The sequence below is a fragment of the Anomaloglossus baeobatrachus genome, chromosome 6, assembly GCF_048569485.1.
Source record: "Anomaloglossus baeobatrachus isolate aAnoBae1 chromosome 6, aAnoBae1.hap1, whole genome shotgun sequence".
Classification (NCBI taxonomy): Eukaryota; Metazoa; Chordata; class Amphibia; order Anura; family Aromobatidae; genus Anomaloglossus; species Anomaloglossus baeobatrachus.
In genome coordinates, this window is record NC_134358.1 from 373,899,447 (window position 1) to 373,926,536 (window position 27,090).

The following is a 27,090-nucleotide window of genomic DNA, read 5'->3' on the forward strand; positions in this document are numbered from 1 at the left end:
TCTGGGTTGTAGTGCTGCAGCAGCCACATCTTGTACAGCCAGGAGGCAGACAGAGCCTTCCTGCATGTCGAGGCCGCCGGCGTGTTTCTCTCCAGATGCGGCAGTGGCTTCCTCATCTCAGCCACAGGAGTGGTCCCATCGCAGGTCCCGGCTGCCAGACCAACTCTATCGCGCAGCGCCTGGGTCTCCAGCAGCGCAGGGGCAGGATCGCCCTGCTTGTAGGACCTGGCTGGACCCTGGGCTGTCCAGCGTGGTGCTTGCACGGCCTCGGCGTCGGTGTAGAAGCCCCTCTAATGTCTCTCTGGGTGTGAGTCGACAGACTGGCAGTGGGAGCCCCCCCCACCCCAGGAGGAATTCACAGGCACGGCCGATGTCGGCAGCGGTAAAAAGGCCTCAGCCTCTGCTGGGGGCAGGGCTTGCCACTGCTCCTCAGCTTCAAATCTCTGGTGTTACAGTGGGCCAATCTGGCAATGTACTGGTCGGGCAGCCTGGCTCTGAAGCGACAGCGGTCTCCCAAAGCATCCAGGGCTCCTTTCCAGATTCGGGTCTGTGGTGTCCTCGGCGCACCTGCAGCCCGCGGGTTCGGTTCCAGGGTTAATTGGATGGGCTTTGTCTGGATTAAGCCCGGTACAGGCTGATCTGAGGTAATCTTCACTGTTTGTTTGCAGGAAGCGGCGACAGCCAGCAGCAGGAAGTCGGTCGACTAGTTGGCCCAGACAGGTGGCAAGACTCTGGATTTTCAACTGGCAGGATCACAGCTCTTGCGCAGCTTGGTGAGAATGGTTCCATGTCTTGTTTGTCTCCTTTTCCAGTCTGTTTTCCTAGTATTTTGCCTAGTCAGACGGTAACGGGTGTCAGGATCACTGGGACAGGTGGAACAAGTAAGTCAGGTTGGGGTAGCGGAGGTTTTGTTGGGGGTTAGGGAGTTGTTAGCCTGCCTGGAGGGTAACAGGGCGATAAGGGATGTTTCTCGGCTTGGCAAGTTCCAGGGGTTATGGGTGCAGGTGCGGCAGCAGTCGGGCTGGTGGGCCTGGGCAGAGTGGTGGAGCCTGTTTCAGTTTCTGCGAAGACAGACAAGGAAACTGATAGGATTCATTTGGATGAAAAGGTGCGGGGCAAGGTATATGTCTGTTTGTAACACCTGCCTGGATCCACAGACTCAGATGGGCTGTAAAGAGGAGGCTAGAGGGAAGCCACTCACCAAGCAGGACCCCCAGAACCCTGAAACCCTTTAACCCCTCTACAGGGATTTGGAATTACACAGGGAACTGGAGATCACTACCTGTGGAAGGCTGCAGTTCGATGAGAGTAGTAGTCAGGCAGGGTCAAACCAGGAATAGCGGAACAGGGACAGAATCAGCAAGCAATGCCGTAGTCAGCAAACGTAGAAGAGATCAAATCAGGATCGGATAGTGAGGTACATAAACAGCAGGCAGAAGGGTAGTCAGAAAACACGCAGAAGTCAGCACACAGGAATAACCAACAGAATAGGACGTAACAGGAGCCAGGAAAATCAGAACTATCTCTGGCAGTGGTCATGTGACAGGAGGGGGAATAAGAAGGGTGTGGTGTCTTCCCATTGGCTGTAGCTGAATGCTGGCAAGTTCAGCTGGAAGACACATGCCACCCACAGTCAGCCAGCGGTACTGCAGATCCCAAGCTAACCCAGCCCAGTGGATGATCGGAGCCTGCGCCCCCCACTGGCATTGACTCCTCTCCCATCACCATCCACGGCAGGAACACGGCATTGCCTGGCGATCAGAGCAGAAGTCGCTGGAGCAGACTCCGGCGGTGACGTAACAGGAGGTCAGGGAAAAAATTTGGAAGGACGAATATGTCAAAAAAAAATTCCGCTTCCGTTGGAAAAATTTAATTTAGACAAGCACAAAAGGGATGACAAGAAGAAGGAGGATGAGGAAAGCGCCGGTGGCGCTTGATCCCGCAAACTTTTAAAAATCGGTTACAGACCTTCGCCATTTTAGCCAGCATTATAGGAAAAAAGGCGGCGGACAATTGTTCACACCTTCTCTGCTATATGGATTGGATTGGGGAGGCATATAGAGTTTATGGGGGGCAGGCCTGGTTGCACAATGACTAACAATTTCGTCATCGAAAGGCCATTCACCCATCCATTCGATGGGACCAGCAGGATATTGGCCTATGGTTGTTGGTGATAGCCCCCACGAGATACGGGCAGTCCTTTCATGGGACAGCCGGGGCTCTAGTCCAAAGTGGAGGGAATTCAGGACAACAGTCAGGTGGAGGGTCCACAGGAAAGGTGGGATCTCAGAAGCCATTTTGTACTGGCAAATTAATGAGGGCCAATGCAAATTCGGGACAAATTGCAGGTTTAAGCACCTCTGTTCCCACTGTAGCAGGACTTCTCACGGGGCCTTTAAGTGCTTCAGCAGGCAGAGTAGGAATAAGAACAAGTCAGGGACTCCTAATACATATCTAAATAGGTTTCCCAAATGGGAGGTGGCAGCATTATTGATCGACAGTTTTGGGGCAGGTTTGAGTATTCCCTCTCTGGTTTTTCAGAGGCAGAGGACTCTGAAAAACCTTCAGTCTGCATGTCAGTATCCGGGGGTGGTTCGGGAAAAGTTGAAGAAGGAAGTTTCTTTGGGCTGTATGGTGGGTCGTTTTGTCACCCCGCCCTTTCCGGATTTGGTGGTTTCCCCTTTGGGGGTGGTTCCCAAGAAGGAAGCGAATAAGTTTCGGCTAATTCACCACTTGTCTTACCCGAGGGGGGGTCTGTCAATGATGGCATTGACCCGGATTTGTGCTGTGTGGTGTACACATCATTTGATGAGGCGGCAAGGTGGGTGAGGCATTGCGGTAGGGGTGCCCTGATGGCAAAGACGGATGTGGAATCTGTGTTTTGTCTATTGCCGGTCCATCCTGACAGTGTTCGTCTGCTTGGTTGTTTTTGGGAGAGGCCTTTTTTTGTTGATAGATGCCTTCCTATGGGTTGTTCGCTATCATGTTCATTGTTTGAATCCTTTAGTTCTTTTCTGGAATGGGTGGTGAGAGACGTTTCCGGTTTGGAGTCAGTTATCCATTACCTAGACGATTTTTTCTGTGATGGTCTGTGTGAATCGTTGGTCTGCCATAATAATTTGTTGTTGATAGAGAGGGTGGCAGGGCATTTCAGCGTCCACATGGCGCTGGGCAAAACTGAGGGCCCTGCGATGTGTATTTCACTTTTAGGTCTTGTTATTGATTCTGTGGGCTAGGAGTTTCAGCTCCCGATGGAAAAGGTGTTGGCCCTTAAAGGTGAGGTGGCCTGGGCACTGAAGGTTAAGATGCTCACCTTGAGGGAGGTGCAATCCTTGCTGGGGAAGCTTAATTTTGTGTCCTGGGTTATGCCAATGGGGCGGGTGTTTTCCCGTTGTCTCGCCAGTTCTATGTCTGGCTCGGTGTCACCGAACCATTATGTTCGGCTGTTGGCGGAGGTTATGGCAGACTTGGTGGTATGGGGGAAGTTTTTGGAGGAGTACAATGGCCGGTCGTTTTTGATGGACCCCCAAACTGACAATTCAGAGTTGGATTTGTTCACGGATGCATCTGGGTGTCATGGTTTTGGTGCCTATTTTGGAGGGGAATGATGTGCAGCACAGTGGTCCGAGGGATGGCGGTTGTCAAGTTTGATAAAAAACGTGGTGGTGTTAGAGCTTTTTTGGATTTTGGTGACAGTCACTTTATCGCAGGAGCGGTTCTGTAATAGGAGAATACATTTTCACTGTGACAATATGGGGGTTGTTTTGGCAATTAATAATAGATCGGCTTCTTCAGCCCCGGTAGTTAATGTTCTCCGGCGTTTGGTTCTGGCTTGTTTGTCGGTGAATGCTTTTGTGTCTGCTTCCCATGTGCCGGGTGTTCAGAATTCCATTGCTGACGCTCTCTCTCATTTCCAGTGGGAGCGCTTCAGGGCAGGACTAAGGATTTATGTGTTGTGGTTTTTTTCTACTGTTTACTAGAAATTCATGGTGGCCATGACTAATTTAGTGACACCAGCTGATAATACAAAGCTGGCCCTAACCACAATATTACCCAGCGTGCCACCGCCATCAGGGCTGCTAGACAAGCAGGGTAAAGTGCCTGGAAATGGCTTCTATGAATGCACCATTTTCTGTGGTGGCTGGGGGCTGCAATTTGCAGCAGAGGAGGCCCAGACCGCTTGGGCCACCTTGTGCTGAGGATTCCAGCCCCCCACTGCTTGGTTTTACCTGGATGGCCATCAAAATATAGGTAGCGGTAGCCAATGCAATTTTTTTTTTTTAAATACCTTTTTAAATAATTAAAAAAATATTGGACTTCTCTGAATTTTGATTGCCAGCGAAGGTAAAGCCAGGCTGATGGGGGTGGCAGCCCATAACCGTCCGCTTTATCTTTGCTGAAAATCAAAAATACTGCAGAGTGCTATGTAATTTTTTTAATGATTTACTTTTACAGTACTATGATGTCAGGCAATCACAGACACCGGCACAGAGAATGGGTATCGTGATTACCTGTTGGAATAACCTGATACCGACCCATACATTCATATGTGGCAGGAACTGCACACAGCCATAAAGCTTATAGAGGAGGGGACAGCCATGAAGTATTGCTCAGATGGTCACATCCACTAACCCATCATACACTCTGGGCTTGAACAAAGGAAGATGCCAGAATGTATGGTCTCTTTCCAGGTATGATGTCATTTCCTTGGCTGGCAATCAAAATAAAAGGAAGCCCATTATTATTTATTTTTTTATTAAAAAAAAAAATGCGTAGGCTCCCACCATATTTTGATCGCCAGTCAGGTAAAACTAGGCAGCTTGAGGCTGGGATTCTCAGCGTGCTAAGGCCCAAGCGTTATGGGCCCCCCATGCTAAAAACTGCAGCCCGCAGCCGCCCCTGCAAATGGCGTATTCTTTCTTAGCGCCATTTCCAGGTGCTTAATCCGGCTTATCCAGCAGCCCTCATGGCAGTTTCCCGCTGGGTAATAAAGGGGTTAATACCAGCTTTGTATTCTCAGATGGAACTAAGCCTGAAATTCATGATGTCACGCCAAATTAGACATGGCCACCATGAATTTCTAGTAAGCAGTAAAAAAAACAACAACACATAGAGCATTTTTTTTTTTTAAATAAAACAAAAACATTTTAGAGACTCCATCTTTATTATAAAAAAATCTTTAGTCCGACGTAGTCCACAGGGAGAGCAATGTCAGTTGGTCATTCTAAGTCTGTGATTTCAATAATATTGCATCTTTACAACATCACAAACTCTTTCTAGTCGCTCAAGAAGGCTGGCCACACTCGAAAGACAAATGCAAGAGAGGACAGGATAATGCGGACACTATCCATGGGTAATCATTTCAACATTGCAGCTGGGATTGCTTGCCAGTTCAACACTGAACAGGGTAAGGATCTGTCTCGTCATACAGTTTCACAATGTTTAACAGCATTTGGTCACTCTGCAGTGACCAAGCCTCTCATTTTCAGAAAGAATCAAAAGGCTAGATTCACCTTTGGTGAGGAGCATGTTGTGTGGACAGAAGAGAAGTGGTCCACAGTTCATTTTAGTGATCAAATCAAGTTTCGTTTATTTGGATCTGATAGGAAACATTATGTTTGTCTACAAACTGGGCAAGACTGAACTCAAAGTGCGTTAAGAAGTCAGTGAAAAGTAGTGAAAGTGTCATGGTTTGGGGAATGTTTTCTGTAGCAGGAGTTGTACCTCTCATACATCTACATGGCAGCATGAATACAAGTGTTTATCAGAAACTTCTTCAACAACATGTTGTTCCATATTTGTTTTCATCTCTCAATCAGCCAGCAATTTTCATGCAGAACAATGCCCCCTGTCACACAACAAAACTAGTAAAGCAGTTCCTTGAAACAGAAAGCATTGAAACTATGAAATGGCCAGCCCAGAGTCCTGAGCTAAATCTAATGGAAAATCTCTCCTTGGTGACAAAGTTATGGCCATGAAAACCACAACAGTCAAAGAACTATGGAAGAGACTGGAAGAAGAGTGGACCAAAATCACATCAGAACAGTGTGAGTTACTAGTGATGTTCTGTGGCCGCAGATGTGCTGAAGTAATTGAAAGAAAAGGCCTGTACACTTTCTAGTCGGTGACTGTTGCTACCTTCAGAAAATGTAGTTATAATCTTTCTCTGTGTTACAGTCATTGTTGTTCTCTAGTTATGATCATCATGTTTTGGACAAAATAAAAGTTTTATGTTGATAAACTTTGGATCTTTTGTAAAAGACTGCTCTAGTGGCATGATGTACCCCTTACAAAAAACTTTCAAAAGTTGCTCAACGTAGATTACATTATTTCTGAAAAAAGCAAGTGATCATACATTGTTCTCTAATTTTGATCTCCAGTATATATCCATCTACCCTAAGTACAAAAAATATACACAGTATATATATCAATGAAAAAACATAGTGCACGGTTTTCGTAATGTTTCTATACTTACCTATAGTTGGTATTGTGACTGATGGATAGAAATGTTTCAGCATTTGAAGATTTGCGATCTCTATTAGACACAAATAAGGTAAAATGAAACTGATCATATCTATCATTAAGCAGATCAGTAGGAAAAGTGAGAACAGCATCAATTGTATGGAGGGGATTTGGCACACTGGAGTTAAAGCATAATTGCTCATGGGTAGATACTACAGCACAGCTCCAATGGAACCTAAAAACATGAAAATTGATATTATTATATTATCAAAGTAAAATTATAACAATAAAATGAAGCTTGTGTCATCAGGGCACATCTCATCAGGGTTAGTTTTAGACACCAGGGCAAAATTCAATATGTGGACCCAACCCTGTATTACATATATATATTGAACAAAAATACAAATGCCATACTTTTGCTCCCATTTTTCATGAGCTGAACTCTAGGCTTTTTTCTCTCAAATATTGTTTAAAAATTTGTCTAAATCTGTCTCTAAATCCTTTGCCAAGATAATCCATCTACCTCACAGGCATGACATATCAAGATGCTGATTAGGCAGCATGACTATTGCCCAGGCATGCCTTAGGCTGGCTACAATAAAAGACCACTCTAAAATGTGCAATTTTACAATATTTGGGGTTTTGGAGGGATCAGAAAAACAGTCAGTAACTGGTGTGACCATTTGCCTCAAGCAGTACAACATATCTCCTTTGCATAAAGTTGATCAGGTTGGTAGTGTGAGCACCTACAGGCTGACCTCTGACCTCCCACCCTTTAACTTCTGAGGCAATGCTGGCAGCACTCTTATGTTTCTTTTCAAAAGACAACCTCTGGATATGATGCTGAGCATGTGCACTCAACTTCTTTGGTTGACCACGGCGAGGCCTGTTCCTTTTAGAGATCATTTCATCTTCAATTTGCTTAATTGTTCACAATAATAGTAGTTTTGACCAGGGGTGCCCAAACATTTGCATGCCACTGTACCCACACACAGTGGGAGAAGCATGTCACCAATTTTTTAAGCATCAGTAAATGTATTTGTGACTAAAATTTTTGAGAAAGTACATTTTGGAAGAAGAGATAAAGAAATGTGAGTATTGATTTTGTGTTACTGATACTTTGGGATGCCACTCTATGATACGAGCACCACTAGCCAAAAGGGAGTGCTCGCTTGAAATTTCCTTGTGACAATTATTTAAGTACCGTATTTATCACTTTATAAGATGCACTTTTGTTCCCCCAAATTTTGGGGGAAAGTAGGGGATGCGTCTTATAATAATCCGAATATACGGGGGGGTGTATATATATATATATATATATCTATATATATATATATATATAGATATATATATATATATATATATACTAGAGTTCAGCAGAGGTGGGGGCAGCTCTGGAGCGCTGCTGGGGGCTGGTGAAAGCTGCAGGAAGGCAGCGTTAGATCTCCTGCTCCCGCTCATATAATATGCACTGCCACTGTCCATCACTGTGGTGCTGAAACCGCACTGCGGTGATGGGCTGGGGCAGCGGTGCATATTATATCTGCCTGCTTCCCCTTTGATGGCACATGCCCCCCCTGTGTTAGATATCGGCCCCATGCTGCTGCCCATAGTAAAAATAAAAAACTCTTTATTTACCTCTTCCAGCACTGATCTCCTGGTCTCCTCCTGCCACTGTGATCAGGCACACAGAGATGATATCACTCTGTTGTACCGATCACATGACCGGCACCGAGAACCAGGAAATGGAGGAGCTCAGCAGCACGGAGGGAGACACGAGGGAGGACAGCACTGGAGAAAGTAAGGAAAGAGTTAATTTTACTATAGGCAGCAGCATGGATGCGATATCTAACACAGGAAGAGGTGTGCCATCCATAGGGGGCCATATCTAACACAGGGGAAGGTGTGCCATCCATAGGGGGCCATATCTAAAACAGGGGGAGGTGTTGTGAATGTCAGTTATGCTTTGGCTGCTGTGAGGCTCCCTCTTGTGACCAGGAATGGTTTGGACAGAGACCAGGTGTGTTGAGCAATGGGCGTTTCCATTGCTAACTCTCTGCCTATTTAAACCCTGGTCTGCTGGCAGGCTATGCCGGATGTCAGTTGTTCTTTGTTCACCAGCCTGCTTCATCCTGCTCCAGACCACATCTACCCCAGATAAGTGCTTGGCTCTTTATTTGTTGTTTGGTTCTTTTTGCTCTTATCTGAGTTTGTCATTTGCTGTGGTTATTGTCAGTTTATTTGCATGCAGGGATCTTCCCTCTCAGTTGCTTAGCTGGGAAGCTCCCTGCAGCTTTGTTTGGACTATTGCTCCTATAAGTCCATGTGTTTGTTGCTTCTTGAATTTGTATGGTTCCTGCTATCTGTTCATTGGTATGACAAGAGCGCCTGGTATAGGACGGAGTTCAGATCTAGTGATCTGAGGACTTTTTGTACTATCAGGTTTTTGGATTTTAGTAGGGTTTTTCTCTGGCCACCATCAGTCCCTTTCCTATCCTGTCCTATTTAGTCAGTAGGGCCTCACCTTTTGCTAATCCTATCATCTATCTGTGTATTGTGTTTTCCTATATCACCGCAGTCTTAGAATGTGGGGGGCTTGCTATTCTTTATCTATTTTCTAAGGCAGATAGTTATTCATCTTTCCTTCCTTTAGGATAATTTAGGATAGCTAGTTCTCCGACTGGGTTTGCGGTGCACAGGATGTTAGTTCACCCCTCGGCTACTTCTAATGTTGATGGTTAGTAAGGGGATGGCGGCCATATTAGTTGCCAATGCTCTTGTCACCTTTTACCAATGATTTATGGTGGTCTTCCATGGTTCCGGATCATAACAGGGAGGTGTGCCATCGATAGGGGGCCATATCTAACACAGGGGGAGGTGTGCTATCCATAGGGGGCCATATCTAACACAGGGGGGAGGTGTGCCATCCATAGGGGGCCATATCTAACACAATGGGATGTGTGCCATCCATAGGGGGCCATATCTAACACAGAGGGACGTGTGCCATCCATAGGGGGCCATATCTAACATAGGGGGAGGTGTGCCATCCATAGGAGGCCATATCTAACACAGGGGGAGGTGTGTCATCCATAGGGGGTCATATCAAACACAGGGGGACATGTGCCATCCATAGGGGGCCATGGGCAGCACAGGGGGATGTGTGCCATCCATAGGAGACCTGTGCCAGCTGTAGGAGATGTGTGCCAGCTGTAGGGGATATGTGCCAGCAATAGGGGACGTGTTCCAGCACAGGGGCAAGTGTGGCATAAATAGGGGCTGTGTTCCATCAATAGGAGACATGTGCCAGCAATAGGGGACGTGTGCCATCAATGGGGGACATGTGGCATCACTGGGGGACGTGTGCCAGCACAAGGGGGCTATATTCAATATAAGGGGGCCATATCCAGATTAAGGGGGCTAATTTTAGGATGGGGGGCTATGAGGGACATATACCCTTTATGATTTGTTAGATGGACACTGGCATTATAAGACGGACCCCATTTAACATTAAAAAAAAAATCTCTTTTCCTTCACCAAATTTGGGGGTGCGTCTTATAATCAGGTGCGTCTTATAAAGCGAAAAATACAGTAAGTATTGTAAGCAATTGACGTGAATTGATCACCAGATGTCGGTAACAATGCATCCAATCCACACAGGCAAAAGACAACATAAAACCATAGATGTTCATAAATTTAGTGATGTGTAATAATGAGAAATGATACAGTGAAAAAATATTGAACACGCTTACTGAAATTTATTTAAAACTTCATACAAAAGCCTTCATTGGTGATGACAGCTTCACGATGTCTACAGCATGCAGAAATTAGTTGCATGCATTGCTCAGGTGTGATTTTGGGTCCATTCTTCCAGAAAAACTCCTGAAGTTTCTTTGGGCTTCTTCTATGAACTCTGAGCTTCAGTTGCACAAATTTTCTATTGGATTCAGATCAAGGGATTAGCCGGACCATTCTAGCAGTTTTATTTTCTTTTTCTGAAACCAATTCAGAGCTTTATTGGTGGTGTGTATGGGATCATTGTCTTGCTTAAATAGCCTCCCTCATTTCATCTTCATCATCCAGGTAAATGGGAACAGATTTTTATTAAGAATGTCTTGGTACATTTGTCCATTCCTCATTACTTCAATTATATAAAGTTTTCCAGGTCTGTGTGCTGAAAAACAGTCTTAGACCATGATTATCCCACCTACAAACTTCACTGTTGGTATGATGTTTTTGGGACAGTGCCCATATATGGTTTGTATTAAGGCATCCAAAGAATTACCTTTTCGTCTCATGTGACCAGATCATATTCTCCAAGAATTTCACAGACTTGTCTAAATGTTGATGAGCAAACTTTAAATGCACTTCACTATGCTTTTTGTTCAGCAATGGAGTCTTGTGTGGTGAACGTGCATGCAGGCTATGGAGGTGCATTACTTATTGGATGTTTTTCAAACAATTGTACCTGCTGATTCCAGGTCTTAATGCAGTTCTCCAAAGGTGGCCATTGGTCCTTGAACAACTCTTCTGATAATTATTTCTACTCCTTTCTCTGAGATTCTGCAGGGACACTTGGCCATGGCCGATTTATGGTTAAATTATGTTCTTTCCACCTCTGCATTATAGCCACAACAGTGCTCACTGAAATCTTCAAGAAGTTTAGAAATTCTTCTGTAACCAATGCTATTAGTATGTTTTGCAACAATTAGGTTGTGAAGGTCTTGAAACACTGGTTTTACCCATCATGAGATGTTTTTTGTATGGCACTAAGTAATGAGACAAGTTTTTAAAGGCCATCAGTTAAAGCAGCTGATATTATTTTTCACAAAGTTGCATGATTGCTTTCTAATTAGATAGATTTTTTAACTGGTATAATTACTTTCCATGCCTTTTTGTATCTCTTTTTCTTCGTGTTCAATACTTCTCTCTGTGTCATTTCTCATTATAATACATAGCTTATTTATGGACATCTATGGTTTGAGTTCTTTGCCTCTGTGGATTGAATGAGTTGCTGCAGACATTCATGTCAATAGCACCTTCATAAATATATTTACTAAGAAAATTGGTGCATATATATATATATATATATATATATATACTAGAAGGTGGCCCGATTCTAACGCATCGGGTATTCTAGAATTTACGTATTGTGTAGTTAATGTATGATTTTCGTTATATATATATATATATATATATATATATATATATATATATATATATAGATGTTGTATGTAGTTGCCAAGTGTTTGTGTAGGGCGCTGTAAATGTTCTGGGTGTTGTCTGGGTGGGGGGTGGTGAGAGCGGTGTTGTTTGTGTGTTGCGTTGTGTGTTGCATTGTTTGTGGAGCAATGTGTCTGTAGCGTTGTGTGTGTGTGGTGCTGTGTGTGTTGTGCGGTTTGTATGGGAGTGTGTGTGGGGGGTGCGTGTGTGTGTTTTGGGGGAGGTATGTTTTGTGCAATGTGTGTGTTGTGCGGTATGTGCATATATTTGTGTGTGCCGCGGTGTTTGTGTGTTGTGTGTGTGCAGCATTGTCTGTGTGTGTGTGGGTGTCTGTGTAGGGCGGTGTTTGTGGTTCCCAGTGTGTGTGTGGTGTGTTGTGCGGTGCGCGTGTGGCGGTGTGTGTGTGTGTTTTGGGGGGAGGTGTGCACCCCTCATCGTGCTCCATCCCCCATGCTGCGCACCCCTCATCGTGCTCCATCCCCCATGCTGCGCACCTCCCATCGTGTTCCATCCCCCATGCTGCGCACCCCCCATCATGCTCGATCCCCCATGCTGCGCACCCCCATCATGCTTCATCCCCCATGCTGCGCACCCCCCATCGTGCTCCATCCCCCATGCTGCGCACCCCCTATTGTACTCCATCCCCCATGCTGCGCACCTCCCATCGTGCTCCATCCCCCATGCTGCGCACCCCCCATCGTGCTCCATCCGACATGCTGCGCACCCCCATCGTGCTACATCCCCCATGCTGCGCACCCCCCATCGTGCTCCATCCCCCATGCTGCGCACCCCCATCGTGTTCCATCCCCCATGCTGCACACCCCCCATCGTGCTCCATCCTCCATGCTGCACACCCCCCATTGTGCTCCATCCTCCATGCTGCGCACCCTGTTGTGAATGTTAGTTATGTTTTGGCTGCTGGGAGGCTCCCTCTGGTGGCCAGGAATGGTTTGGACTTGGACCAGGTGTTTTGTGCAATGGGTGTTTCCTTTGCTAACTCTCTGCGTATTTAAATCCTGGTCTGATTGCAGGCTGTTGCCGGATGTCAGTTGTTCTTTGTATCTCCAGCCTGCTTCATCCTGTTCTACACCACATCTATCCCAGATAAGTATTTGCTCTTTATTTATTGTCTGGTTCTTTTGCTTATCTGGGTTTGTCTTTTGCTGTGGTTGTTTTCAGTTTATTTGCATGCAGGGATTTTCCCCCTCAGTGGATTGTTGGGGAAATCCCTGCAGTTCTGTGTGGAGTATAGCTCCTTTGAGTCCATGTGTTTGTGGCTTGTTGAATTTGTTATGATTCTTGTTTTCTGTACATTGGTATGACAAGGGCACCTGGTATAGGACGGAGTTGAGATAGTGCGATCTGAGGGCCTTTTTGTACTATCAGGAAGTTGGTATTTTGCAGGGTTTTTCTCTGGCCACCATCAGTCCCTTTCCTGTCCTTTCCTATTTTAGTCAGCAGGGGCCTCACCTTTTGCTAATCCTGTCATCTATCTGTGTATTGTGTTTTTCCTATATCACCGCAGTCTTTTAATGTGGGGGGCTTGCTATTCTTGTCTATTTTCTGAGGTAGAGAGTTATTCATCTTTCCTACCTTTAGAATAGTGAGTTCTCTAGCTGGGTTTGCGGTGCACAGGATGTTAGTTCACCCCTCGGCTACTTCTAGTTGTGATGGTTAGTAAGGGGATGGCGGCCAGATTAGTTGCCAATGCTCTTGTCACCTTTTGACAATGATTTTTGGTGGTCTTCCATGGTTCTGGGTCATAACAGCACCCCCCATCGTGCTCCATCCCCCATGCTGCGCACCCCTCATCGTGCTCCATCCCCCATGCTGCGCAGCCCTCATCGTGCTCCATCTCCCATGCTGCGCACCCCCCATCGTGCTCCATCTCCCATGTTGTGCACCCCCCATCATGCTCCATCCCCCATGCTGCGCACCCCCCATCGTGCTACATCTCCCATGCTGCGCACCCCCCATCGTGCTCCATCCTCCATGCTGCACCCCCCCATCGTGCTCCATCCCCCATGCTGGGGCCGCCGGGGGCGGGTCCGAGCGTGGCAACATGTGCCGGGGGCGGGACTGAGCGGGCGAGGCGTCAGCGTATGCCGGCTCCCTGCACATGTGTACCGGGAGCCGGTGTACGCTGGAGCGGGGCTGAGCGGGCGAGGCGTCAGCGTATGCCGGCTCCCTGCACATGTGTACCGGGAGCCGGTGTACGCTGGTAACCATGATACACATTGGGTAACTAAGAGAAGTGCTTCCTATAGTTACGCGATGTGTATCATGGCTACCAGCGTACACCGGCTCCGTCATGATCCCAGCAGAAAAAAGAGGGGAAAGAGACAGACAGGGAAAGAGAGGGAAAGAGACAGAGGGAAAGAGACAGACAGGGAAAGAGAGGGAAAGAGACAGACAGGGAAAGAGAGGGAAAGAGACAGACAGGGAAAGTGACAGAGATAGACTATTTTATTAACCTGGGCGAAGCCGGGTAGTACAGCTAGTATATATATATATATATATATATATGCAAAAAGGAGGGGAGCCAGCACTGCCTATGAGTGGCATGCAACAATGAAAAAGTAAAAAGTGTAATATTCACAAATTCATTCCTACTGTGACAATTCAATGAGATTTTTGGCAAATAATTGATCAATGATCTGAGCCCCCCTGCCCTGTCACGGCAAATCTCTATAAGGGGGGTCCCTACACTATATTTATAATTTATATATGTACCATAAGGTCTCGTGTAATGCGCAGGACCGTATAAGAACATCACCTACCTGAGAAGTGTCAGAACCGCTCCCATGCTGCAAGGGCTGACAACTGCGAGTAAAAGGGCAGTCCAGGTGCCAGCGTGTGTGGCAGAACCACACACACCAGCACAATGTCAGAACTGGCCCCCACAGTGCCAGACCTTTTACTTTCTCATTGTTGCATGCCACTCATAGGCAGTGCTGGCTCCCCTCCTTTTTGCGTTTAGATGGTCGGTGGTTGACCGCCACCTTGCCGTGCACACCCAGTGTGGTTTGCAAATTCCTTCTGTTACCATCAAAATTTATGTTGGTGCCTGTTCACACACAGCCACCGCCTCCTGTTCCATAGGCATTATTACTTAAGCACCACCTGCCTGGGGCTGTTCCGCCCTTCATCCATGTTTGCTGGTCTGGCACTGTGGGGGCCAGTTCTGACATTGTGCTGGTGTGTGTGGTTCTGCCACACACGCTGGCACCTGGACTGCCCCTTTTTTACTCGCAGTTGTCAGCCCTTGCAGCATGGGAGCGGTTCTGACAGACTCTTCTCAGGTAGGTGATGTTCTTATACGGTCCTGCGCATTACACGAGACCTTGTGGTACGTATATAAATTATAAATATAGTGTAAGGACCCACCTTATAGAGATTTGCCGTGACGGGGCAGGGGGGGGCTCAAATCATTGATCAATTATTTGCCAAAAATCTCATTGAACTGTCACAGTAGGAATGAATTTGTGAATTTTACACTTTTTACTTTCTCATTGTTGCATGCCACTCATAGGCAGTGCTGGCTCCCCTCCTTTTTGCATATATATATGTACAGTTAGGTCCAGAAATATTTGGACAGTGACACAAGTTTTGTTATTTTAGCTGTTTACAAAAACATGTTCAGAAATACAATTATATATATAATATGGGCTGAAAGTGCACACTCCCAGCTGCAATATGAGAGTTTTCACATCCAAATCGGAGAAAGGGTTTAGGAATCATAGCTCTGTAATGCATAGCCTCCTCTTTTTCAAGGGATCAAAAGTAATTGGACAAGGGACTCTAAGGGCTGCAATTAACTCTGAAGGCGTCTTCCTTGTTAACCTGTAATCAATGAAGTAGTTAAAAGGTCTGGGGTTGATTACAGGTGTGTGGTTTTGCATTTGGAAGCTGTTGCTGTGACCAAACAACATGCGGTCTAAGGAACTCTCAATTGAGGTGAAGCAGAACATCCTGAGGCTGAAAAAAAAGAAAACATCCATCTGAGAGATAGCAGACATGCTTGGAGTAGCAAATTCAACAGTCGGGTACATTCTGAGAAAAAAGGAATTGACTGGTGAGCTTGGGAACTCAAAAAGGCCTGGGCGTCCACGGATGACAACAGTGGTGGATGATTGCCGCATACTTTCTTTGGTGAAGAAGAACCCGTTCACAACATCAACTGAAGTCCAGAACACTCTCAGTGAAGTAGGTGTATCTGTCTCTAAGTCAACAGTAAAGAGAAGACTCCATGAAAGTAAATACAAAGAGTTCACATCTAGATGCAAACCATTCATCAATTCCAAAAATAGACAGGCCAGAGTTAAATTTGCTGAAAAACACCTCATGAAGCCAGCTCAGTTCTGGAAAAGTATTCTATGGACAGATGAGACAAAGATCAACCTGTACCAGAATGATGGGAAGAAAAAAGTTTGGAGAAGAAAGGGAACGGCACATGATCCAAGGCACACCACATCCTCTGTAAAACATGGTGGAGGCAACGTGATGGCATGGGCATGCATGGCTTTCAATGGCACTGGGTCACTTGTGTTTATTGATGACATAACAGCAGACAAGAGTAGCCGGATGAATTCTGAAGTGTACCGGGATATACTTTCCGCCCAGATTCAGCCAAATGCCGCAAAGTTGATCGGACAGCGCTTCATAGTACAGATGGACAATGACCCCAAGCATACAGCCAAAGCTACCCAGGAGTTCATGAGTGCAAAAAAGTGGAACATTCTGCAATGGCCAAGTCAATTACCAGATCTTAACCCAATTGAGCATGCATTTCACTTGCTCAAATCCAGACTTAAGACGGAAAGACCCACAAACAAGCAAGACCTGAAGGCTGCGGCTTTAAAGGCCTGGCAAAGCATTAAGAAGGAGGAAACCCAGCGTTTGGTGATGTCCATGGGTTCCAGACTTAAGGCAGTGATTGCCTCCAAAGGATTCGCAACAAAATATTGAAAATAAAAATATTTTGTTTGGGTTTGGTTTATTTGTCCAATTACTTTTGACCTCCTAAAATGTGGAGTGTTTGTAAAGAAATGTGTACAATTCCTACAATTTCTATCAGATATATTTGTTCAAACCTTCAAATTAAACGTTACAATCTGCACTTGAATTCTGTTGTAGAGGTTTCATTTCAAATCCAATGCGGTGGCATGCAGAGCCCAACTCGCGAAAATTGTGTCACTGTCCAAATATTTCTGGACCTAACTGTATATATATATATATATATATATATACAGTCATGGCCAAAAGTGTTGCCACCCTTGAAATTGTTCCAGATATAGAGGTATTTTTAACAAAACATTTTTTGAAATTACTGTACACATTTTTTTATATGCAAGTTTAGCTCCTTTGTCTGTATTAGAAAAACACAAAAAACACAACAAACACTAAAAAAATGGGAAAAAAGACAAAGACATTGCACAAAATTTCACACACAACCTAAAAAATTGTTGGAACCTTGCATTGTATGTCTGTGTGTGATACTGTAAGCATGGAGAATAGAAAGAGGAGAAGAGAACTGTCTGAGGACTTGAGAACCAAAATTGTTGAATAATAACAACAATGTCAAGGTTACAAATCCATTTCCAGTGATCTTGATGTTCCTATGTCCACAGTGTGCAACATAATCAAGAAGTGTACAAGAAGTGCACCGTAGATAATCTCCTTGGATATGGACAACAGAGAAAAATTGATGAAAGGTGGCAACACAGGATAGTCTGAATGGTGGATAAGTAGCCTAAATCAAGTTCCAAACAAATTCAAACTGTCCTGCAGTCTCAGAGTGCATCAATGTCAGCACAAACTATGCATCAATATTTAAAGGACATTATTTTACTCTGTACCAAAAATGGAATGAGGCCTACAAAAAAAAGAACACAGTACCTATAGTCAAATGGTGGAAGTTCAAAGATGTTTTGGGGTTGTTTTGCTGCCTCTGGCACTGGGGGCCTTGACTGTGCAAGGCATCATGACATTTGAATACCAGCAAAGGATTTTGGTTTGCAATGTAGTGCTCAGTGTCAGAAAGATAGGTTCGCGTCCTAGGTCATGGGTCTTCCAGCAGGACAATGTCAACAAACGTGCTTCAAGAAGCCCCAGAAATGGATGGAAACAATGCACTGGAGAGTCCTGAAGTGGCAGCAATGAGTCCAGATCTAAATCCCATTGAACACCTTTGGCAAGTTCTTAAAATTGCTGTTGGGAGAAGGCACCTTCAAATATGAGAAACCTAGAGCAGTTTACATAAGAAGAGAGGTCCAAAATTCCAATTGAGAAGAAGCTAGTTGATGGTTATAGGAAGCGATTGATTGCAGTTATTTATTTCAAAGTGTGTGGAACTATATATTAAGTTGAGGCTGCCAACAATTTTGTCTGACCCATTTTCGAGCTTTTGTGTGAAATGATGTCCAATTTGGCTTTTTGATCTCTTTTTTCTTGTGTTGTTCAAATATCCACACAAAAAATAAACATGTGAATAACAAAACACACAGTATGCAATAATTTTCTGGGAGGAATACTTCATTTTCGGGAACAATTTCAAGGAAGCCAACATTTTCGGCCATGACTGTATATATATATATACATATATATATATATATATATATATATATATATATATCTATATATATGTACAAACACATATATGTAGAGGCAGGGACCTCTATACTCCTGTACCAGTCTGTACCCTGTATTGTTCATGATTATTGCACTTGTTTTTATTATGTATGCCCCTTAGCACCATGGAATAAATGATGCTATAATAATAAGTAATAACAATATGCTGTTTATATATTTATATATCGGGTAGTTGTGGAGGAGGTAAGACAATATAAAGAGGAGTGGTATACAGCACAAACACAACTGAAGGCTGCTTCATGTCCTGTGTGCTTAGCACTCTTGTGTTGTGACCCCGGCCACTCTCCACCACTATCAGCTTGTGACTTCATGTGGGCAGAAGCTGAAATTAGTGTTTACAAAATATCGCAATAAAAACTATAAACTCATTAAAACAAGTTTTTTTATTGATGGTAAATTAAAAACATACACACAGACAATATTACAAGATAGAATAAATCAAAAAGGCTAGGGGTGAAACAATACACCATATATGATGGAGCATATGTCATAACAAATCAATGCATATTGAATTACTAAGTCTAGGCAATAACAAATGCAGATACTAGTACTGAGTCCTAACAATAGCATATACAGATACCAGTATTATATACTCAAACTAATAGAGGCATAAGAGTAAGGAGTGGCTGGCGGGGGGGCGGCACTACACCATTAGCATGGCAGCAGGACTGGTATTTAGCAAATGAGCAGAGTAATATAGTGGGGCATTTATATATGTGGTTATCGTTGGTGTTGTGTCCCATAAATGAGAACAACGTGTTTGTAAATATTTCTTGCATTGCATATTTTTCCTCCTATCAGGAAATTCCTTATTGTTACTAGGTAGATTTAGACTGTATGAAGTTTGTCCGTATATTCCTCCCTTAGTTGGCTTCTGTATTGAAAGCTCCTCCCTTCTCCTTCAGTTTAGTCTAGAGAGGAACCATTGCTGAAGACATGTCTAAAACCCTGTACAGATTATTCCTTTTCATCTGCCTTTACTTTGTACTTAATACAAGATTCTAAAAGAAAACTACAGCGTTTCTCCTTGTCTTTCTACAAGTCATCGTTGGGCTGAGTTAAAGCTATCTGTGGATGTCGGTAGAGTGAGTAAATCATACAGTTATCTAAGGGACTGATAATTAGAGCGGTTGGATTCATTGCTACCAGAAAGAGACAGAATAGTGAAAAGGACTAGCTGTGACCGGGATTAGTGTTCATATATCAGTAAAGAACCTGTTTCCAGAAGTGCTATACTGCATCAATCCAGAGAAAGGATTACCCCAAGGGGCTGATAACAAGCCACATCATAAAACTTTATAGCAGCTTCAGACAAAATGCCCTGTAAAGTATTAACCTGTTATCAGAACTGTGTGCAGCTATAAACCTAGAATCACCCATAAGCTAATTGTAAGCTGCAGCCAGACTCTGCAAATACATTCTGCAAACACAGACTGCTGGCTGCAGAGATTGCAACATTGTATTGGCTTCCCTGACAACCAGTGCAGAGCAGCATTCACCCTTCCTGATGGAGGTAAAGAGAACCCTCTCACTACCTGCTCTAAAGCAGCAAGAGAAAGAAATGGACTCACAATCAAATTACAGTGAAAGAGCTAAGCGGTTGATCAGACCAACATGGAAGGTTAAAGAGAACCTAGAAACAGCCAGAAGTGAACTGCTCACCCACACAGCATTATTGTGCAAAGAGTGTAAAAACAAGTGACTGTTTTATCTGCGCCCGGTGCTCATGAGCTACCACCAGAGGGAGCCCGTGAACAACTGTACTCAACATACCAGTCCTACAAAGAGATTTGTAAAAAATATTCCTCTACCCTGCTAAGATCAAATACGTCTGAGTCTCAAAAAGAACTACAGGACTTCCAACAGCTTAATGCTGAACGAGACCGCACCGTGCGCGACATTGTGAGCGAGACTGAAGCAAAAATTGTGCAAATGTCAGGAGCGGCATCTTACAAATCCAGGTCCGTTAAGAGCTTAAGGCACTTACTCAAATCAGGCTCATCAAGGTACTCAACCCTCAGCGAGCAACTCATAAAGGCGCGCGCTGAAGCAGAAACAACAAAAGTACACGCCATCTTCGCCCAGAGAAAAGCAGAGATGAAAGCAGAATCTACACGCAAGGAAGCAGAATCTGCACGCAGAGAAGCAGAGATGAAAGCAGAATCTGCACGCAAGGAAGCAGACATTGAAGCCTTACAGAAGGAATGTGAACATGTGGCGGCAATGGCAAGGCTAAAGGTCTTTGAGCAAGCTCTGGGTGGGAGCCAAGAAGGCAGCGCCAGTTTGTGTGATCTCGACACAGAAGACTCAATTAAGCGTACAAGAGATTACGTGCTGAGCCAAGCTGATGAACTGCCAACTACCATCAACATTCCCGTCAGTGCTAACGCTTCTCCAGAGCTTCAAGACTCTGATCCACCTACAGCTTCCAGCCTTCCAGGTCAGTCCAATGCACCTCAGACTTTCAAGCCTGAACCTGCTTCATATTCCAATGCACAGCCACACCCTGCGCATCAGCAACCTCCGTATGCCCATGTCTACATGCAACCTAACATGCCGGCAAGGCGCTACACTCCCAACAACTGTGTAGTTCCAGCCCCGCATACAACAGAGACTGTACACACCAAACCGGCGGTCACTGGTCTAAACACCTACGCCACTCCGTACTTTCCCATGTTCCCGAATTAAGAAGCAACGAAACACACAACCAGCACCACACAGTCAGCAAGTGTGCCCCCAATGTCGGAAAGATCAGACATGTCCGACTTTGCACGGTACATGATCTGCCGAGAACTCACCAACACCGGAAACACCAACACCAAAAACCGCAACGCGTGACATCGGCATTACGGCTGCCGAAGAGCTGGACTTGCTAACCAGGTGGCTAGGGTCACGGCCTACTGAGAGAATCAAGAGACTCAGATCCGTCTACATCAGCGACCCAACAACTGGTCTCGCAACCACATGGGACAGACTAGAGAAAGGCTTCGGCAGTCCTGAAGCAATTGAAGATGCATTGCTGAAACAACTATATGACCTTCCCAAAATATCTGGCAAGGATGCTTCAAAGTACCAGGAACTCAGCGACCTGCTGTCCGAGCTCCAGCTGGCCAAAACAGACACACACCTACCTGGCCTCAGCTACTTGGACACCGCTCGTGGGGTGAAACCCATAGTCGCCAAGTTACCTTACAACATGCAGGAAAGGTGGACCACGGTAGGAACAAACTATAAAAAAGAGCACCAAGTGTCCTTCCCTCCATTCTCCTACTTCTGCAAGTTCATCAACGGCATCGCGGAACGTAAGGCAGACCCCAGCTTCATCTGTGGAGAACCCACCGACTCCACTTCACCAGCTCCCAGGTATGAGAGCACTCATCAAAATGACAGAAAACGCAGGGGCCCAGTATCTGTCAAAAAGACAGATGTTCTACCACCTACACCAACGTCAGCAGCAGACAAGGGCAATGAATGTGGGAAGGCGGAAAATCCGAACCGCGACTGTCCTATTCACAAACTGCCACACCCCCTGAAGAAGTGCATTGGCTTCAGGAAGAAACCCCTTCAAGAACGAAAGGAACTCTTGAAAAGGTTTGGGGTATGTTTCAGGTGTTGTGCCTCTACAGAACACCTTGCCAAGGACTGTAAGGTTACAATTAAGTGCATGGAGTGTGACAGCACGGATCACGTACAAGTGCTCCACCCATCTCAGCATAACCTGCACCTACACTTTCTCCTACCACAAGTCATGGCGGGAAGAGTACAGGCCAAGCTGCAAATCACCTAACAGTATCCTCCTCGTGCACCAAAGTCTGCGGAGAAGATCTCTGGGACGTCTTGTGCGAAAATATGCCTAGTAAGGGTATATCCCAAAGGTCACCCAGAAAGGGCCGTGAAGGTGTACAGTACCCTGGACGACCAGAGCAACAGGTCACTCGCCAGGTCTGAACTCTTCGACTTGTTCTACTTAAAAGGAAATGCCTACCCTTACACACTAGGTACTTGCAGCGGCATCTCAGAAGCTTGCGGAAGAAGAGCCAGTGGTCTCGTTGTGACATCTCTTGAAAATACCGTAGAGATACCTCTACCGACACTCGTCTAGTGCAACCAGATACCAGCTAACCGGAAAGAGATTCCGACACCTGAGGCAGCTCTTCACCACCCTCACCTGAGAACTATCGCCAGCAAGATCCCAGCTCTTGATCATAATGCAAAAATCCTGATTCTGCTTGGAAGGGACATCCTGCAGCTGCACAAAGTACGCCAACACATCAACGGGCCACACGACGCGCCATTCGCTCAGCACTACGACTTAGGCTGGTTGATCATAGGAAACGTCTGTGTAGGCAGAATGAAGAGTCCCAATGCGATCTCCTCCTACAAGGTGCACATCCTCCCAAACGGTTGCAGCACTCACTTTCAACCATCCCCGCATCTCTACTGGGTGAAAGAGAGGCTGAGCGACACCAAGTGGCGACAGCAGCCGCCCGACTGTGCAGACGCACATCATATCTGGGATGACAACTTCGGGTCAACAGTCTTTGAGTCTACAAATGAAGACAACAAGTTGGCACCAATGAGAGAAGACAAAGAATTCATAAGGATTATGGATAAAGAGTTCTCTCAAAATGACTCTAACAGTTGGGTAGCCCTATTACCCTTTCAGTCTCCAAGGCCAAGGTTGCCAAACAACTCCCAGCAAGCAACCGCAAGGTTCTCCTTTCTAAAACGCACCTTGAAAAGACAACCAGAGATGGAGAAACACTTTGTCGAGATTATGCAAAATATCCTCGACAGAGATCATGCCAAACAGTGGCACCATATTCCCACCAAACAAAACCCAGCGGACCGAGGAACGAGACTCATTGCTGCATCCAAACTTGGCGACAACATGTGGCTGACACCTCCAAGTATCTTATACGAGGACACCTGCGATAACTACGCCGGCAACATGTACGAGCTGGTGGAACCAGTATCCGACAGGGAAATTGGACCGGTCGTCTCCACTCGCTAAACTTCAGTGACATCAAAACAGAAGTTGAGACATCATCGCTTCAAGCGCTTCACAAGTTGGTCATCTGCGGTACGAGCCGTAACTCGTCTTATTCACATCGTTCACTGTTTCACCGACTACAAGTCTTCAACGTGCCATGGCTGGCACATGTGTGTGATTCGTTCAGTCACTGAACTCGTGCTACTTTTACCAAAGGAGGACGTTACATGAACTAACTTTGTCGTTGGACACTGTGCCACGGTGGGGAGCGTACCTTTCCTTACCCCTGCTGTACTGAGACATAACTGTCCATGTCCAAATGAACCTTGAACTTTTCCTTTGGATTAAAACTTTACCGTTGGATTATTGGGTTGGAGGAAGAGTTGGCATGTTTGTGGCTTCTCCAATCTGAAGATGGATTTGTTGAACTTGGATTCATTTTTTACATTTTTTCTACTTTTACATTTTTACGCAAGGACAATGCGTCATCAACCAAGCATGGACTTGAATTCAGTGCATTACCGTTGCATTTTTTGTGTTTGTCTCTTTTCCCGTTACAGGTTAATCGTGACATCGAGGGACAGGATCGACTCCTTACGTCGTAGAAGGACTTGTGAAATCATATGATTTCAGACGGGGAGTGTTGTGTCCCATGAATGGGAACGTGTTTTATAAATATTTCTTGCATTGCATATTTTTCCTCCTATCAGGAAATTCCTTATTGTTACTAGGTTGATTTAGACTGTATGAAGTTTGTCTCTATATTCCTCACTTAGTTGGCTTCTGTATAGAAAGCTCCTCCCTTGTCCTTCAGTTTAGTCTAGAGAGGAACCATTGCTGAAGACATGTCTAAAACCCTGTACAGATTATTCCTTTTCATCTGCGTTTACTTTGTACTTAATACAAGATTCTAGAAGAAAACTACAGCGTTTCTCCTTGTCTTTCTACAAGTCATCGTTGGGCTGAGTTAAAGCTATCTGTGGATGCCGGTAGAGTGAGTAAATCATTTAGTTATCTAAATCCGTTAACGGATATCGCTGTTTCCCATAGACTTGTATGGATGACGGATTGTGCCAAAAGGACCTGCGTTGCTTCCGCTGGGTGACACTGCGTTGCTTCCACCTAGCGGGAGGAACACAGCATGTAACGATTTTTTGAGCAGCGGAATCCTTAGGATTTCACTGCGCATTCTCTCTCTGGCTCCCTGCACCCGTAACAAAGATAAATATCGGGTAACCAAGCAAAGTGCTTTACCCGATATTTACCCTGCCCACGTGTGCAGGGAGCCCGGCACTTCCCCGCTTGGCTCCGCCCCCTCCCGCACTCCACTCCGCATGTATATATACACACACACATATACACACACACACAGACACACACACACACACACTCACCTCTCCTCAGCGCCATGGCCCTGCTCGGCTCCACCCACTCCGCCCCCCGCACACATTCTCGGCGGCTGAGCGATCAGCTGATCACCCAGCGCTGGGAGCGATCAGCTGATCACCCAGCGCTGGGAGCAATCAGCTGATCACCCGGTGCTGGGAGCGATCAGCTGATCACCTGGCGCTGGGAGTGATCAGTTTACCCCCCGTGCTGGGAGCGATCAGCTGATCACCCGGCGCTGGGAGCGATCAGCTGATCACCTGGCGCTGGGAGTGATCAGTTTACCCCCCTGTGCTAGGAGCGATCAGCTAATCACCCGACGCTGGGAGCGATCAGCTGATCACCCGGCGCTGGGAGCGATCAGCTGATCACCCGGCGGCCGGCTACTGGGAGCGATCAGCTGATCGTTCACAATAGTCTGCCGCCGGTAAACTGTAAAAAAAAAAATCAAAACGGATTTCTTTGTTTTGCAGCATCCGTTGCATCCGTTGCGCCACTATATGCAACACATCCGTTGCATCCATCACACAACGCAATGCAACGGAAGCCGCTCAACGCAAGTGTGAAACTAGCCTAAGGGACTGATAATTAGAGCGGTTGGATTCATTGCTACCAGGAACAGACAGAATAGTTGGTACTTTACCATTATGAGGATATTATAAACTGCACTCTTACTCTTATGCCTCTATTAGTTTGAGTATATAATACTGGTATCTGTATATGCTATTGTTAGAACTCAGTACTGGTGTCTGCATTTGTTGTTGCCAAGACTTAGTAATTCAATATGCATTGATTTGTTATGACATATGCTTCATCATTTATGGTGTAATGTTTCTCCCCTAGCCTTTTTGATTTATTTTATCTTTTAATATTGTCTGTGTGTATGTTTTTAATTTACCATCAATAAAAAAAACTTGTTTTAATGAGTTTATAGTTTTTATTGGGATATTTTATAAACACTAATCAGTTGGTATATCCTGGTAGGATATGTATTATTGATCTATGGTCATATCTTCTAATTTTGGGTTTATAGAAGCTGAGATTAACCTTTTGGGAATAGTGTGGATGCACAGCATCAACCAAAAGTAATGCTGTACATCCTCTGGTTGGTCACCTTATGGAGGGGCTTGAGAAACAAGGGAGCCCTTTTATGGAAGAGGGATCTGAGCAAGTGCCTAGTTTGCTCACCCTTAATGCCAGCACTGCCTTGCATGACTCAATTTGGTGGAAAGACATGGAATTATGTAAAAATATTATGATGTGGATGAATTTAGCTGCTGTTTATTCATTCCCCTGCTACAATTCCATCCTTCTTTCCTTATATTTTTATATTTGGCTATTTGGTGTAGAATGAAAGTATTATAGATGCTACATTTTCTGCGATTTTTGCACAAAGGCTTATCTGGATGATGACATCATAATTATGTTACACAGAATGAAGCCCAAATCATTTGAGATCAGTCTGACTGAAATAGGAATAAAATTAAAAGTTATGCAAAACCAAAATGTGGAAATTAATGTAAAACTGAAGTGTCCTAATATTTTCCATATATAGAAATTAATTATCTACCTTAAAAGAGCTTCAGGATTATCTGGGTCAAAGGATGGTGTTCCATTTAACGAGAAATATTTAACAGTGGTTTTATCAATAAAAAAATGATGCCCATTTGCAATCATGCTCACTGGATCACTGGGTTGAACTTCCACTGGCACAGTGTAATTGCTGTACACTACATTTCCAACTATTTGAACCTGAAAAATTAAACTGCAATTAGTAGAGTAGAAAAAAATGTGTCCTGTGCATAAAAAGGTTCTTATTTATGCATTATATACTTAGTGCTCCATTGCTTTGTTCAGTCAGCCAGAAAGGAGAAACATGTCACTAGTGGACTATTAAGCAGCTACATAGAGTACTTACCCGAGTTAGAGCTGTATAGCTTCCAGAATTTAGGGAGAATGCTGGCAATGTAATTGTTTGTTTTTTATTGTCAACATGAGGTGGTAAGGGAACAACCGTGCCATCCATTTTTACAAAAGACCAGTTGTAATGAAGCCCTTTAGAAATATTGCATAGTATTGCTGCTTCAAATGTTACTCCGAGATGTAGTTCTTCATATCGTCTAATCTAAAGCAGTATCATAGATGATCAGTTAACACAGAAATCATATTATATACATTAATTCATATTAAGGATATATGGGGAAAACATACAATTGTATGGAAAGCTTGGGATGAGCTGAAACTTTCATTTGTATCAGTGTGATGTCATAAAGACATAAGGGTATACCTTCTGTGTGTATCGGGACTTCTCTGATTTTGAATCAATACATTAGGTCCCGCATTTCAACTTTGTTGGCTTTTAACAAGGAAAATCGGTA

General features: G+C 44.8%; 1 protein-coding gene across 1 annotated transcript in view; it reads right to left on the reverse strand.

The window, feature by feature from the left end:
- PKD1L1 (polycystin 1 like 1, transient receptor potential channel interacting) overlaps window positions 1-27,090 on the reverse strand; it is an 884,746-nt gene that overhangs the window by 448,020 nt on the left and 409,636 nt on the right. The window contains exons 20-22 of the mRNA XM_075316120.1: window positions 26,631-26,837; window positions 26,283-26,464; window positions 6,476-6,697 (exon numbers count right to left, since the gene is read on the reverse strand). Coding sequence (XP_075172235.1) covers window positions 6,476-6,697; window positions 26,283-26,464; window positions 26,631-26,837 — 611 coding nt within the window. The remainder of the gene's footprint in view (window positions 1-6,475; window positions 6,698-26,282; window positions 26,465-26,630; window positions 26,838-27,090) is intronic.